The following is a 17,656-nucleotide window of genomic DNA, read 5'->3' on the forward strand; positions in this document are numbered from 1 at the left end:
GAAAAAATAGTTTGCAACTTGATGAAAGAAGAATAACTGCATTCCTAATGCTGGCCAGCTATCCCAATCTTTGTGCTTCCCACCCTGGTTTTGAGATGGGAGGCAGATGAGAGGAGTACCTCTCCTCTCAGTGTGGGGACAGTGCACTGCTCCCCTCAGAGACTGTATCTTCTGGTTCATCAGAGAGTAGGAAAACTGGGCTGGAGCTGAGGAAGGCACCCCAGCAGAGCCTGAGTGCTTTACTATCTGAAAAATTAGCTTCCAGGCAAACACACAAACTTCCTTCCACTGCTGCACACCAGTGAGAAATTCACCCTGGGCAGCAATCAGAACACAACTCTTCTGTTGCTGCTTTCTCCCAGGTGCACCTTAACTAAGGGCAGCTCTGCAGTGCTACGGAGGGTCCCAGACATTGAAGGCTACGCTACGTGAAGGCCACTGCACACTGAAGGAATGTGTCCCAGGGACCTCTCAGAAAATATTTGGTGTAGTCTAGGTCTTAATTGACTCCAGAATGGAAAAGGCAGTGCAAGTGAAATGTCTCCATCTACAGGTACCTAAATTCAAATCCGATTACAGGAGGAGGAGGGGAAAAGTAAAAAGTGTTTTTTTTTCTCAGGCTCCAGAGCCAAGATCTGGGTGTTTTTGAAGTCATCCTATGAAGAAGAAAAGGATGAAGCTTACTGTGACCTAAATAAAGCAAAAGAATCGGGTACTTGTGATCAAAGGGTTGAATGATGCATATACACATCTCTCTAAATAATAGAGTGGGTGGGAGAAATGACACGTCATTATTCCTCAGAAATAAAGCAAATTACCTGTTCTGAAAAGAGGAGTTAATCTGTTTTTACACAGTGAAGAATAATGCCACATTATTTCTTCTAAAATTAGCAGCTGACAAACTGAGACTTCAGTGCTCAGAGCATCTGGCTCTCTGGCACCACACTGTACTTATCACAGTGAAGCTTTCCTTCCTTCCTGTACCAGCTTTAGAAAAATCGGTGAGGAGCAGCCATTATTACGGAGGCCTACATCCATTCATCTCCACGTAAGCCTAAGATACCTCAGAGTTTCTTTCTCTGAGAAACAAGGTGCAGAAAAACTGACATTAATGTTTTTAAAATAAGCTGGTGACTTATCATATAGGCAAGATTCTTCTATCCAGCTGCACCTTTGCTAGTTCTCTTCTTTCAAGCCAGAATCAAGTGTGTGACAGACTCATTCTAAAATCCAGCATGATTTCTGGAGTCCGAGAGAGGCAGTAAAAGAATGGATTCTGAAAGCTGAAGTCAGACATGTCTAAGTAAATAAGAGGTTTGTTTTTCCTTTTCTCAAACTTTAAGGCTTCAAATACCAAATAACTGAGCGTGTATCTATAGCAATGGCTGAACCATTTTGTTGATAAGATAATGGCTATATTTTATCACATGAATGCATAGGAGCAGCACAGAGACTTCTCAAAACTGCTCTTCTGAGGAACTGCTGTGTTTGCTGTTCATGTTTAGAGTGACAGCATGTAGGGCTCAGCGTTCATAAAGAGGTTTAGGAGACTAAAAACCTAAGAAGTGATTTCCATCGGACTAAGTAGACCAAAATCACAAAGCTTATTTATCCTCTAGCAAATTTCCAATTAAGTATCATTTCAACTGAATAATCAAACTTTCCTGACTCTTCTTTAATAATGCATGGTGATATTCATGCCCAATTTACGCGTGCAGAACACCCTATCAGCAGACTGAAAAGAAAATAAGTTCGGCTTTCTCACCCACTCACATGAGAGAAGTGGTTGGGTGATATTTTTGCTATGTTTTAATGTTAAAACTTCATTTTGGTTGATGTTTCTACTTGACTGTGACAACACAACACAAAAAAGCATAAATATATTCACCAAAACCATCTATCACCATTTGACCTCTCCTAGCAACATACTGTGTTTTTCCCTTGAAGGGCAGGAGGTTGCCCTCTCATCCAAGCAACAGAACGATGTCAAAATAATTTAAGATCTCCTTGGAAAAAAAGTTTTGCTATCCAGGAAGATCTTCTATGAATCCATGAACTTATTCTATACTCAGGAGACATCAACCTATTCAGAAAGTCAGGTCAGGTACTGAGGACTGAAGTAGCAGGTCTGGGAGAGATAAAACAGAAAGGCGTGTCTTCAACTCCCTGAACCCATAAGCTTTTGCTCAGGACAAAGGTAATGCACTAAGCTATCACATCCACCTTATCTACCAGTGACTCCCAGAGTTGAGAATCTGTTGTTCTCAAGTCGGGAAAGCATGGCCTCAGTTGACAAGTCCCATTCACTCCAGGCTTCAGCAGCCCTCAGACCAACAATGAGAAATGAGCTGAGTTGGACTGAACAAGAGAGGCTTCTGAGACAGCCTTTCACTCTGATAAGGCAGAGCTGTCATGACATGCTGCTCAGGAAGCTGCAACCAATGAACTGAGTTGTTTATGCATGAAAGTACCATATCAGTCAACAGACAACTAAGGTAAACTCAAGATCTGAAAAAGTACAATATCTAGCTCAGGAGTCTTAAAGGCAAAACTGGCAATCCAGTTGTAGAAGAAAAGTTGGCTACGTTTATTACTACAGTGTCTTATCTGACTAACTCGAGCAAAAATTACAACCATCAACAGTTTTTCTTCTTTTACCTGATAGTAATGATGTGAGAATTATATCAGGCTTCTTTATTTACATTCACTTTAGATGGCTTTCATTCACATACAGTTTTCAGCAGTCCAACACTAGCAAGTTTAGTTGTAAGGTACAGTTAGATAAACACTCTCCTCATCCCTCACCTCTGTGCTTGTTAATCAATGGGAAAGCCAAACAGCTAACAAACAGCTCCATGAGTATGGATCACACAGCTTGTAAGCAGAAAAAAAATGGGACCGTCCACATGAAAGTATGTAAGCCTCCTTTGTCAGCGCATGAAGCAAAACTACTGCTAAGATTCATCTTCTGGAAGGTGACACAATTGCACTGGCCAAATACATGAGGGCAACTTTTCATCACTGCCTCTTTACAAAGCATGGAATGAATAACTTCCTTGAGAAAGCAAGAAAATTGGGATAAACCACAGTTTTAATTATATTCATAATGATTTATTTGAAAATATGTTCTCATTATACTATTATCTAAGTACGATCCATTGTGAGGCAAAAGCAGTTTGGTTCCACCTGAATTTAGAGTCATTATTTTAATTATTCTCACCAGAACAGCCATTAATCAAGTAAACAATACCTGGCTTGCAGAAAATATGTGGCTAAGTGGTTATATTATGATTTAGCATTAATTTTCTTACATTCTTTAAGTCTGACTTGAATACTTATTTTCTACGAAAATGCTTTTGAAAAACAGATATCTTACCTTCAGATTGATGTGTGGCAAGAGGTGTCTGAGTCTCCTTGGAGTAGGATACCACCTCCCGAGGTAAGAAATCGACCTGGGTAATCTTTGACACCCCTAGTTTGTGCAGTCTGCGTCTAAGATGCAACACAAGACATCAAAAGGTTAGTTATGTTAAAGCAGTAGTGGGGAAAAAAGTGTTTGCTTTTATGAACAGGATTAAAAAAATACTTCAATGTTTGCTAATATAAAACACAATGCACTGCATGTGAAAAGAACCTAAGTACAGCAAGGAGAATTAACCTGGAAATCATTCACCATAATAAAACATAGTTACTAAAAACACTCTGGGTCTAGGTTGATCTAGGTTATGATGCTGAGAGGGACTGTAAATGGGAGAAAGGTACGACCTGCTTCTGTCCCTCACAACACACAACAAACCTGTCTCTTCCTTCATACACTTATTACTACAACATTCAGCCTGTTCAAGAGATTCAGTCCTCAGCCTGAGATAATCAACAGTGCAAGAGGCACAGCAGGTGTAAAATATGCCAGACTGGGACAGATGGATGTTCACCTGAGAGCAGTAAGAGAGCAGGGTGAATAATTCCATAAAGAGTTTCTACCTTCCACAAGGGTTAATAGCAGTGGGCTTGAGGTAAGTTCATGATCATTAGAGTTCTAATGCAAGGGGAGAGTGGAGCTCTGAGACACACCTGGAACAGATAAAACCTTCTCTTTGTACTACTCCCCTAACTTTAAATGAGCCATGTGAACTAAATCAGTAGACCCAAACAACAATGTAGCTGGGTAAGGGAAAATGGAGAAAGATGGCTGCGCATGATCACAAACACTTTCAGTTGCACACCGTTCACCCAACAGTAGAAGGAAAAAAATATATCAGTTTTATTTCCTGAACATTATTTGACTGTAGTGAGTGAAGAATAAGCAAATAAGCAAAGATGTCTTTCTGTTGTTGTTTTTACTGGAAAAAAAACACCAACTTTCAGCAGACAAAAATACATATATGCAAATAATAAATGGATGAACTAAATAAGCCCAGACACCTAGATCAGCATGTGCAAGCGTGCTTACACATTTACAGGAAATAAAATTGGGGACAAATGCTTCTGAACTGTCATGTTATTAAGGAGAGCAATTTGGGAAAGCTGAAAATCCACACATAGTATTCATTTCCTCTCTGTCTTTCTGGCCAGCAGAAGAAAAGAGGTCAAACTTATTTTTTATCTCATTCATTTACAGCAGTTATTCAGTTAACACTGATGTCTGAAAACAAATGAGTATTCGAAAAGAAACTGTCATCGCTGGCTGACACCTACTGAACTCTTATGCTTGTTAAGGCTGCATCAGCTATATATCTTTCTAATCTGTTTTACTGGCTTAGTTTTTATTAAGCTGAATGCAATTTGATTCAGTGGGTAATCAGCATGAGTCAGCCCCATCACATAACAGACCACTAGAGCAGTAATGGTTGTTACAGCTCTGAACCTCTTCTTTTCACCATTCCCACAAACACCTGTGAATGTGCCAACATGAATAAGAGCATGGATTCCCTGAAAATTCTCTGTGGGAGGCAGAAAAGCTTCAGTAGCTTATGATACACTTTAAGAACATGTAGTAGCTAACAAAAGCTTTAGTAGTACACTTGTAGCTTCTTTAAATGAGGGCATGCATGAATTTAAGTATGAATAGATATCTTCTCCAAAAATATCTTACATGCTTTTCATCCTTTGACATCAAGCTTGAAAGATTTTCCTTCACAATCAGTCCTCCATCGTCTCAATCTGATTCCTTTTACTGAGATTCTTAAGGCCCCTTCATTGAAAGAGCTTCTGTTAAGTATCAGCTCTAACTAATAATGTGTCTAATCTAGACCTAATTAGGACCTTGCCTAATTCTAACAACAGTTTCACCTGAGGTCATTCCAAATCTCTTTCACAGGTTAGGGATGGGGGAACATCAGTCCTCATGGAGAGGTGGATTTAACTGCTTGTTGGGTTAGCTCCTGTCTAGACTGGTAAGTGAACTACTGCCCCAAACACTGTGCTGAGGGAACGTGTTTAATTTTTCACCTAAAACATTTATTATTCATGAACTGCTGATGGTTGTCTAAATGCATAGTGTCACTCTAACTGATGAAGACTGTGAAGTCTTCATTTGAAGGAATGTGGTCTTTCCTTTTTTCACTTACCAATCAACCTGTAATGATCTTTAGGTGATGAAAAGCCAACCTAGCCCTTAGTCCCAATCACTTAGGGACAACTGGAACATCCTTTCAGTACACAGACTCAGCTAAATATGGGCTATAATGCTCTAGTCTAATCCTTTTAAGGGCAGCATTAAAATGTCTTGTTTCACATATGCACTGAGACGCTCATAATTCTTTTCATTTACAATTTATTGGATGTTCATCTTAGAGAGCACACCAACTTTGAAGGATTCCTTTCAAAACTGCCTATAGGATGTCAGTAGAAAGACAATAATTAAAGCCTATGCATTAAAATTGATTCCTCTGTCTGTAGAAGAAAGATGTGAAGTGTTTAGCTACACACATCATTTGCCCCATCTGCAGGATTTCTTTCATGCTAGTGTTTTATCTAGTCACATAGCCATATACCAGGGAAATACATGGTCCTCTGCCTAACCCTACCTTTTAGAAGAGAAAGGACAGCTTTAGAAAACTCTTCCCCTTTTGTATGATCCAGGTGATGCTGTAGATGTTGGATCTACCTGAAATTACTCCTGAAATAAAAGCATTCCTAATTATTCTGGATATGGAGAAAGCCTATTTAGAAAGTGCTCTGGATACTTTCCATTCCTGTTTTGTTTTGTTTTCCTGGTAAACAGCACTAACTGCAGCTGGGAGCACTGTCAATTAATAGTTAAAGGGAAACTGTTTTTTTCTTGAAGCCTAGAGAATGGTGAATGAATTTCACATGAATTGCTGGGGTGAAAATGCAAAGAACTTGCAGAAGAATAAGAAACTTGCCCGGTAACTCAGACAGGGAAGCCCAGCAGTTCATAGGCAGAACAATTGATTCAGTGCAGTGATTTGGTTTTGCTTATGAGTCAAGTTCTGAAGAACTTGAAGGACAGTTACCATTCCTTTTCAGAGGAACAATTTATCCTAAATATCTCTGCAGGTGGGCATTTCATGTCTTTAGTTCTTGATGGTTTTCCTTTACTATTTATTTTCTCTCCTTTTGCTGCCTCTTATGTTGAAAATACAGCACCCAATTTTCTTATCTAGAAGAGACTGAAAAAATCAGTCTGAAATGGTCGCAAGCAGCATTTTCACTCGCCAGCACACTCTGATAACTTCAGTGACCACAAAGAATTCAGTAACTTATTAAAGCCTTTTTTTTTGTGTGGTTACCAAGCCATAACTATGCACTTGGAGCTTCAGCAATAACACAGTGCTGATGTTAGATCTGGAGATACTGTTCAGAAAAGCCATTGATTCTGATTTTCCTTGTTTGCTTGCAGGAGATAAGAAGGAACCTCTTCATGCTGTCAGACTTTTCTTGATGATGCTAAAGTATATTCATGACAAACATGAATTTCTGCTCCTTAATACAGTAACCTTGTAAAATATAAACATATTTGGTACTCCTCTTAATTACACTAATTATATTCTGCTACCTAACAACTTTTTCAGATAGTTAGAATAGAGAAATTCCATGTCAAACTGGAGAATATTAATTTTAGCCCTAATATAATTAGGTAATGCTTGACTGACCTGAACTCAACTTAAATGGTAATTAGTAGACTCTGATCTTAAAGTGTACAATTATAAATACATATACAGCTCCTACGGAAAAGGGGGAAAGTGTTATTACACGTGGGTTATTGCATGTGGAAACAACATAACTACAACAAAAACAAGAAGGAAGGGGGAAAAGTACCTTGCAAACGATTCAGAAAGATAAGTCTGAATCAGTAGGTACAAACAAGACCGGTATAACTGTACATGCACATTAAAGTGCCACAATAATAACATTTCATCTGTAATGAAATAGTTATTTGTATTGTGTTTCAGGCAACAGAAATAGCAGCTTATCTTTCACGAGCTTCTTTAAATAGTAGTTTTTTTCCACAAAGATGGCTTTGCTGAAGCTTCTTATTGATGAAACTGAAAAAAGGAAACTTAAATTATGGTCTTTCTGAGTCAACAAAGCAAATGAAAATCACATACAAACAGCTCATCTGGGAAGCATTCGCAACATAACTCTTGCAAAGAAATGATAAATGAATAACATAAAGAGCAGACATATACCCAAGTTCAGAGTCAGACTGGAGCTGCAGCACTGAGGGGTCTGTGTCCCATTGCAAGGTCCTAGGGTGGTAATCAGCCGTGCAGCACAAGGGGGAAAAAAAAAGAACACACAGAATTAACTGAAAGGATGAACAAAACCCCATCTCATTACTTACATGCCATATGTCGTACATTCATTCTATAAGTGCAAGGTTTGATGTTAGCCTGTGACGGGGCAGGCAAGTTATTAAAACTGCATATTATCAGTAAACACAGAGAAGGAGCTGGGTTTCCTCTCAGATATAGGTTAATACCTTTGTTTTTCCTGAAAGATTCCTAACCCTCTAACTATGGCTGATGCTCTCAATATGCACAATTTACAAACCTACAATTTGAAATATTTTACAATTTGCAAAATTTATTGTGATCGTGTTTGTATGATAAGATGGATTTGCCATAAACTCCACTGAGGAGGAGTAGTCTAGCCCTTCACACACTCCTAAAACTGGAGGACAACCTGTAAAAAGTGCTTTGGTCACAAACATCCTACAACAAATAACAGGCTGACACCAGCTTTGACACATTCTGGAGGCACCTGGGACAAACTAACAAATTCCTCTTCTCTTAATCCAGATAAAATTAATGGCGGAGAGGAGAGCGGCACATCTGGGGAAATCTGCTTTTAACAGTGTCTTCACAGCCTACTGTCATGTGGATTTAACACACATAATATCAGTCTCCAGAGGTGTGGTCTCGAGTGAAGATGTTGTGTCTTGCAGTGAAACATGACTTGTCAAGCTACATCTCTTAAACACTCTACAAACACTCACGGGGCCATTATGAAGTCCTATGAAATATTTCCAATCCCCTGGTTTAGAAATGCAAAAATAGACATGTTCAAGCCAACATTTTCGAAATGCCTACTCACTTCTTGAACTTATTTTATTCTTCCTCCCTAATGAAGCCACATCTAATAGAGAAGAAAGCTGTCGGAATCCACAACAGCATCAGAAGTACAAGTTTGGCTGTTGAACATCCTTTTCTTTGATGAGCACTGAATTATACAAAGCTCTCACTCGTAGGGGCTAAAGCAAAGGAAAGCACTCTTTCACTATAACAAATAAATCATGTAGGCACATTAGGTAACATCAGTCCTCAACATTTAAAACTCCACTCACCTCTTTTGAACACAAGTTTTGAGGATACAGAGAATATACTTTGACCACACTCAGCCAAGAACAGCCAAATAACCAACCGTGCTCTATTTACACAAGCCCTTCTGCAACAATAGCAAACTCTGACAATGAATCATTCACATAAACTAACAAGTTATTTAATTAAACTATAAGTAGACTTCTTAAGGCCATACAATTATGCTGTGTCCTATACTTAGTAAGCTATTACCAATGTTAGTGATAAATCTTTCTCAACATCCTGTATGTACAAAAAGAATGAAGAACTTTCATGTGAAGTCGCTTTCCCATACAATGCAAGGGTGCTTATTCTCCTCAGGTTCTTTCGATCTGTAGTGCTACGTACTGACACAAAAGACTACAGTGATACAGAAAGTCTCCTCCAAAATGAAACAGTATTACAAAACGGTCAGAGATGAAACAATACAGTAAGAAAGAACAGACTTTTTTCCTGTTACTTGACTTCAGCTCAAATACAATGGAAATGAAAGTGGGCACAAGGATCTGAAGGCAGACTCAAGGCAGAAGCATCAGTGGTTAATGTTACCTATACGCTATTAAAAGGCCATCTGCGTGAAAATGACTTACAATGGAACCAAGGTCAGTAACGTCTAAGAGGACTTGCTATGCATATGCCCATTTCCACTGTAATATCTACCCAGGGGCTACTTGTACGTGCACATCCAGGTTTTCAAAACACTTACAAGAAAACATACACAGCTTATTTCAGTTATTTTTCCTCTCCATCTATTTCCAAACATGCAGCATTTTGCAAGAGGTGAAGACTGTTCCAAAAGAAAAACCCCGTTATCATCTAATTAAAACAAGAACAACAGGTCTCTACAGAGCTACAGCCCTTATATTCCAATTCTCAGAATCCAGACCAAGTTACAAGAGGGCACATTTATCTCATACTGAGCTGGTTATCTGAACAAAATAAATGTAGAGATCTCACACGCTCAAGTCAACACTCAAATCCTCAAAATATGAGAAGAGCAATACCTGCTGCTGGAATTCTCCATGTAAAGAAGCTAATTCGACCCTTAGTTCATAGCCACCTTTTGGATACTGTTTGTTAAATGCGGATCATACATGTAGTGAAGGCAACATCTCTTTTAATGCAATAATCTGGATTATAGCATGGAGATGTTCATGACACTGATATATATTTTAAATGACAATTCTGCTTGTCTCCCGAACATACCTGTATTTCAACAGTTTGAGTGCATCTGTAAAAAAAAATTCTTAGATTTGTCCTCCAAATAGTAATTGTTTACTCAGCATCACTGTGCTACCTCTTGCAAAGACTTGAAAAATAGATAAGGGAGCAACCTGGTGTGTTGTATCTTCAAGCTCAGTAGACCACTGTTTATTGCAGACAAGGCTGCAGGTAGCAGATCTTCAGGCTCCAGTCTTGCCCTAGGAGACACAATGCAAGGCTACTACATGTCTCAAAGGGCAGTACTGGTTTGCCCTTTGCCTCTTCCTGCTACCTGAAGAGTGTCTGCATAGCAAAATAAAAGGAGTGAACAATGAATACATATTAATTTAGCCAGCTCCCACAACAATAAAAGATAAACAGATTCCTAATGGACTTAATGGCCCAAAGACGATGTTGACTATTCTGACATCCAAACTAGGAAATTACAGCTAGTCTGTTTGTGATGGGAAGACATGCTGCATGACATTCCCTGGTCACTGGGATGAGCACTACCATCATGCTTGCTTTCCTGCAGACGCTTCTCAGAGGGGATTGTGAAATGCCATTGGATCACAGTGAAAAATAATCAGTGCCAATCTCTTTCAAATCTAGCGCACAAGCCCTTCCCAAGAGATTTCTTCATGAAGAAAAGCATTTCATGTTGTTCCACTGTTTTTCCTTCCTCATAAAAGAAATCTGAAATTGGCTTTCAGACTTCTAGTCACCCAAAGAGAGGGGCAGAGGGAATAATGCAACAGACCCCAAAGACAAGTATGTGGGCCTGTGTGACCAGTAGCTCAGCAGCCAGGCACAGGTACTTTCATTCGGGACTTCTCAGAGACTGCAGACTGGGGAAAGTCCCCCTGAATAGACTTAATGGACTTTGGCTCAGATCCACATACAAGAAATCTAAAGCATGTCACCATAACATCTTAATGGGAAAAAGAGCTTCTGAGAACCAGAGCAGGAAAAAGCACTGCTCCCTTGCACACTGCAGTCCTTCCACAAGCCTCCTGCAGTCCATGTGAGTGGGTGAAGTGAGTGCACACAGCATGGGAAAAGTCCTGGAAACTCCACAGATGGGAACTCACTGAGCATGAGATCCAGACAGGACTAAGCCGGATCAGGCTGTTCCCATCACTCAGAAAGCACAGACACTCTTTTAATGAGAACTACCCAACATTGTTTCAAAGCTGGTTGCTATATAAGTCTCCCACACTGAGACAAACAATAGCCCTGCTATCAATCTTCCTTTTACACGTCTGGTGAAGAACAGCTGCCCGTGAGTGATTGTAGGATAAAAAACTGCAACTATTACCAATTAACCGATTGGTCTAAAGCAGCATGAAGGACTTGTAGATCTTGCACTAAGTAGACAAAGTACAAGAGTTATTACCTCTCTTAAAATGATCTGCTTTCATACTTTTTCTTTAGATACCTCTCTGTAACTATTCCCTATTTGCTGTGTGCTATTATCTCAATAATTTAGGAGTTCAGCACAGCATTCTTAGTTGCTGGTGCTACTTCAGCCATTTGTACTGAAAGGGTACCAGTTCATTTTGATACAGTGCATTTTCCTTCTGCCCAGCCAGTAGGGGAATAACCTGCAGAAAGAAACCAAGGGGAGAACGAGACCAAGATGTCACACATCTAAGAAAAGATCAGATGGAAAAGCAAATTGTTAATTTTTCTATTCTGAATTCACATCCACAACATTGGAAAGATACTGAGAGCAGAACTCTGAGAGGACAGGGGCTATTTCAAAATTTAAGGGAGGAAGAAAAGGAATTCAAACAGAAGGATTCCTTTTTTTGTACTATAATTAGAAAGGAAAAACAGGCACTCTGCCATGTGTTACGGTGCCCTGCAGAAACTTACTTCCAGACGATTTTATTCTAATTGCATTATGCTGTTTTTATCGATTAAAAATGCAGAAAAATACTAAGATAAACAAACCACAAATAAAAGAAAATATTTGAACTCTTTTAGAAAGATCCCAGCTTCGCAATGCACTAATGGTCCACTTGGATCATTAATGAATCCGTTTAGATTCTGTCATCTAAAGCTGTCTGAAATTCATGAAGGCTTCTCAGCTGATAACAAAAACTTTTAATCTGGCCTTGGTGATAGTACATAAAACAAGATAGACACCAATGCCAACAAACCTACCTACTAAAGCACCATCATAAAAGCATATTACATATCCTGGATCATGGTCAGACTGTGCCATAGCTCAGCTCTGCTAAGTGCCCTAATCCAACATGCTGGCAGCTTTGTTCCAACTCTTCTTCCCTGAAGCTGAAATCAAATCCTCCCTCATCTGTTGCAGATGCTCCAGAACATGTGTTCTGCATGACTTCTTTTCTCCCCTACTTTCCCTTCTCAGGTCAAGAGCAACCAGACCTGAAAATTCATGCTTTGAAAAAGGCTACTCGCAGGAATAACAGCAAACCCTGCTTTTCCAAGAGGCCTCTTGCAGGGTAGAAACTGTTGCACTGCTAATCACTCTTTCAAGCAGAACTGGAGGAAAGCAAACACCACACTGTGTCATCTCCTGTCACCACGAGCTGTTGTGCTTTCCAGGCCAAGAGAAAACCACACTGACACTGTCGTGAGGTATCCACTGAACAGAGTTACCCATATGTGTCTCTAATAAAACAACCTGACACCCTCAATCCAGCATCTTGTCTTGTGGTAACAGCAACATCCTAAAATTATCCCTTGTGTGGGGACTAACTATACCCTTCCAGCCCAAAAATACAGTGAAGGAGTGTATCATGACTCCACAGATTTAGTGTGTTGAAGTTTTCTGAGCACAAAGGCCAATCCCATTTAGCAGAAAATAGACTATTAACCAGAGTAACAATAAAATAAAAATAAAATTGAAGAGGGAGACACAAGATACAAAGCCTCAAAGAACCTTTGCTTTGCACCAGAGTAAAATGCTTCTGAAATTCTATGAATGTTACGAAAAAATGACTATTGTCCCTTCCCCGTCCATGGTAGCAGCCAAACTTATGCTTCAGGCATACTGGAAGTGCTCTGGCACAGAAACAAGTCATCATGGGCTCTCTGCATTAGAACACGAAGACAGGAGATTGCTCCACACGAGTGTTTCGAGTACTCAGCTTAGCCTCCAGCTATAAATAGGTGTCAAAGGTGGCCATCCACACAGAATTTTGGGGAAAAGACCAACTAATTTGGGTAGGTTATAAACCCACCGAAGGATCTACATTACACTCCCACACTGGAGAGGCCTTGCTGCCTTGCCTGTGTGACTCGGCCAATCTGTTCTCAAGAAACCTTCTGGCCACTGGTAGTGGCACCATGAATGCATCTAACTTTTGTTCGAAGGAGCGTCTGAGCATCTGCAGACCAGACAGCCTCACCTCAGTATAGTGAGAGAATAATCCTTCATTTAGATAGTCAAAACCCAGCTGGACAGGGTCTGAGTGACCTGTTCTAGGTAAGCCCACTTTAAGCGGAGGGGTTCGACTAGACAAACTCTTGTGGTACCTTCCAACTTCAGCCACTGTGGTTGTGTGATTCTTTCCTCTCCCCTTCATCTCCCCACAATGCAGAGGCTATCTGCCACAGTACTGACAGGAGAACTGCTACTTGAAAGCCTGCAATGTTCCATTTGGTTCTGGTTTGCTTTAATTCTGACTCCTATAAGAAGTGAATTAGGAAAAATGAGACAAAAAGGAAAAAAAATAATAAAGTGCTGTCACCCAAAAGCATTAAATTGAAAAGAATAACAGGACTCCTATTTTTAAGTTTGATGCAAAGATGAGCCCCATGTTTAAAAATGGGCACAGGTTACAGTTTCCATAAGACTCAGGATTGCTTACATTAAGAAGTGTGCACCTGTACATGGATAACATACAGAAGAACAGGTTCCACCCAGCTGGTACATACCTAAAAATACAGGGTGCCACAGCTGGGAGATTTTATTTTTAAATCACCAGTAAAATACGAAGGTTTAGATAAGTCTAAAAGTATTTGTTCAATGATCCCAAGTGTTTTCACTTAAACAACAATCCAGTAATATTTGCACATTTAATATGTAACCTATCACATATCTAGTTGTTTCTTGTTGGTTTTTTTTGGTCTGAATATTGCCAGAATTAATGTTAGGTTACACAGATAATTAACTAAAAAATTTTAAAGAGTTCTACCTAATTTGTTGTGTCTAATTTAGTTTCTCCAATGCTCCTATTTTAATATTGAGTAACCAGAAAATCTGAACTAGAAACTGCAAGAAGTCACAGCAGACATTTGAAAATATATATGGGTATAGATAAGTGCTTTGTGTTTTGTAGGTTTTTGTAATTCCTCTGTAGTTTTCACTTTCTGGAATTGGTCATACATTTAAAATGTGTTTCCAAAACAAAACAGATCAAGAAGATTCAAAGCTATTACTCAGAGATGGAAAAGTACCGCTTCCCTCAATTGATGCTTTGCATTTAAGCCACTATTCAGGAGCCATCTGTGCTCTGTTTAGCAGATCTGTTCCACTTTGAAAGGATTGGCAAAACAGAAAATACCTTCCTTGTGCTACTTGTTTTCTGAAGCACATTATAAGCAAGATGGTTATCAGCCTTTAGGGAGGATCTGTGCCTCTCAACAAGACTCTCGCTTATACTTGTGCAGCAAAAGGATTTGACATCACCACGGGTTCTTGTTTTTGGAGCCGGGCTGGTAATCACAAAATAAAATGCCATAAAACATTCAGTGAACAAGTGGTTTGGCACCACTGCTGGAGCAGAGCTGGATACTTGGATTTGCAGTTACGTTTCCAAGCAGGCTGACACCTCTGACTTCCAGACTTCACCAATAAAAAGAGCAACGATGACCTCCCTCAGAGCACAGCACTGTCTTTCAGATGCCTGGCAACCATAATAGCATTTTTCAGAAAGGCATGAGTTTAAAATACTCTTTATTTTTTTTTCCTTAAAGTATATTTCTAAAAATGATAGGGTAATATATAAAAAATATTATATTCAAAAGTTCTCTTAAATCAAGGCTCTGTTGCTAAATGCATATAATAATTTTCAAAACCCACTTGAAACTTAAATTGGAATGAAAAATTCTGGCATGATTTTATATACTGATACATAATGGGACAAACACCTCGTTGATTCATAGAAATACACTAAGTAAATCAAGCAGTAAAATTCATCCAGTCTGCTGAACTTATTTCTTATATTTAAAGCTGTCCTTATTTCTGGTCTACGTCATAGAATATGACCTTTTGGCAATGTAATGAACCTTGTCTTTCTCACAATTTATATGCCATAGCTACAGGAATCTTAGTCTGGAAACCTACGCTGGTTTACCAGAAGGTCACTGGGAACAGCAGGCAGTCTCTGCAAGGACAGAGGGTCAACATAGTTAGAAGCTTCTGCTGAGCTTTTGCATCCACACAGATTTACTGTAAGTGCTGGAGAGCATGAACTGCCATCCAGAAAGTGCATTAATGAAAACTATGCTCAGGAGGAGGGAGGCACAAGTTGCTTTATTTTTGCAGCAAAGCTTGAAGAAGTGTGAAAATTCTTTAAAGAAATACATTTTTAATCTCATATTTTTTAAACCAAGAGTAAGCCTGAGTGACAAAAGAGAATTCGGACGATCCAAAATGTCATCAGTCCTGCAGATGATTTGAAGGAACTTCAACACTCATGTTGGGACACTTTGATCCAGTGTCCAAAAGTGTATGTAAGTACAAGTTTCTCATAAACTTTAAGGGGGGTTGGAAAGAGTCCCATAAGAGACAAGACTACGTTTATTAGTCAAGTCTAGTAAAGGCAATCCGTAGCCCTTCCAATGAACTTGAATGCTTGAACAGCAAGGCTGAAGCCTGCAATATTGTCTTCACAACTGAAGAAGAAGCTGAAAGCTTTCAGCACGTTATTCACGGCAGTGCAAAAATTCACTAACTGCAAGCTGAGAGAAGAGTTGGTGCTGTCCTTCCTACATAGGATTTATTTTGTGACAGTGTACCTATGTGTATGAGCAATACTCAAGTGATACAGAAAAAGACTAATTGCAAAAAAAAAAATGGTACCTGTTTAACTGTGTTCAACAGTTCAACATAAGAGGCGATCTCACAGCATTTAATTAAATCGAGAAGAGATTCTATGCAAGAGAACTTCTCTTTAAGCTGAGCTACCCTTACAAAGTAAGTTGTTTTTAAAGGAGAATACATTGACTTGTTTTAAGAGCATTGATGTTTTAGACCTTGAATCATCTCATTGTCTGACTAAATATAATCATGATACATCTGGAAAAAAAAATAAAATAAATAAATACAGAAAAATACCTACAGCTGGGCTGATAACCTAAGCGGTTAAGTGGGGGCTTTATACATTAATATTTTCTCCAGAATGCAGCTGCGGCTCAGGTTTCTAAGGCATTTTATAAAGTACCCTGGGAATGGCAATCTTTCCTCCTCCTCTAATTTATAGCGTGGAGATGCTTGCTAATGAGAAAAATAATCAAAGATCTGGAGGAACTGAACTCCATCCATCCTTTAGGAATGAAAGCACAGAACTCCTTAATGATGCCACAGGCTCACATGGTAAAAGCATTGCAGATGATTCTAATTAATACAGACCGTTCTGACTTTGTAACTGGCACGCACTGAAAAACACTCCCTGCTTTCTAGGTCAGATATAAAGACACTTGAAAGCAACTGCCAAGTATCAGTCCCTAAGGTGTCTGCTTATGTTTAGAGGCTAAAATATATATATATACATGACACAGAGAGGCTTCAATATCTTGTGCTAAATATACACTGAATGTAAAGGAGGAGAACTGTGGTTGTTCTTGTGCAGAAACAAAAGGAGAGAACAGACTGTGGGAAATCTGCCTTCCTCCAGCCTCGTGCACAGACCCACCATTCCATAAGTGGGTGGGGGATGGGATGCCTGAGAGATTTACCATACCATCCCAAACCCATCCCAAACCAGAGGGACAAACTCAGCACCTCCCAGGGTATCCTGTATGCCTCCAGCCACCAAGCAAACCTTTCTCTTAACCCCCCACTCTGACAGACTCATGTCTGCAGCACACTACAGTCCCTAGGATTAAAACCCTTCCCTTCTGAACACCATTCAAGTGAAGGATGTATTTTCCCTTGGTCATTCCTAAAGTTCCCTTAGAGTCTTCACCTTGCTCTGTGATTCCCTTTGCCTAAGAAAGGATACGAAATGGGCTGTATGGACAGACAAAGATAATCTGTTGCAATACTTTAACCTTCCTGTATAACTGAAACTGAGAGCAGGATCTAACCTCATTCTCTGCCTTCTGTATGCATCTAATTAAACAGCAAAGGAGATATTTAAAAAGGAAGATGGTATTCTGATACCTTTTCTTTCGCTTGTCAATGTGTTATTGTGTCAGGTAAGGTGCTGCTTTAAAATGAAATAGTGGAAATAAAAGCTTAGTTGCCAAGTCTGAATTTTTTCTTTTTCAGGCAAAAAGCCAGGAAAGCACAGAACATTAGGACTTTGGTGACATTTGGATATGCTCATGAGAGATCAGCAAATAAAGGCTTTAATTCTTATATGTCAAGAAGACACCTCTTAACTAGGTGTACCTTCTTTTGACTTGACAGTGAGCAAGATTTA

At 39.4% G+C, this 17,656-nt stretch overlaps 1 protein-coding gene across 19 annotated transcripts in view; it reads right to left on the bottom strand.

The window, feature by feature from the left end:
* Positions 1-17,656, bottom strand: part of DYNC1I1 (dynein cytoplasmic 1 intermediate chain 1) — a 179,681-nt gene that overhangs the window by 136,531 nt on the left and 25,494 nt on the right. For 11 of the 19 annotated variants that reach the window (XM_072327807.1, XM_072327801.1, XM_072327802.1 and 8 more), the window contains exons 5-6: positions 7,653-7,712; positions 3,377-3,492 (exon numbers count right to left, since the gene is read on the bottom strand). In XM_072327807.1, coding sequence (XP_072183908.1) covers positions 3,377-3,492; positions 7,653-7,712 — 176 coding nt within the window. The remainder of the gene's footprint in view (positions 1-3,376; positions 3,493-7,652; positions 7,713-17,656) is intronic. The other 8 variants (XM_072327812.1, XM_072327809.1, XM_072327810.1 and 5 more) reach the window with 1 other exon arrangement.

The sequence above is a fragment of the Excalfactoria chinensis genome, chromosome 2 (assembly GCF_039878825.1).
Source record: "Excalfactoria chinensis isolate bCotChi1 chromosome 2, bCotChi1.hap2, whole genome shotgun sequence".
Taxonomy (NCBI): Eukaryota; Metazoa; Chordata; class Aves; order Galliformes; family Phasianidae; genus Excalfactoria; species Excalfactoria chinensis.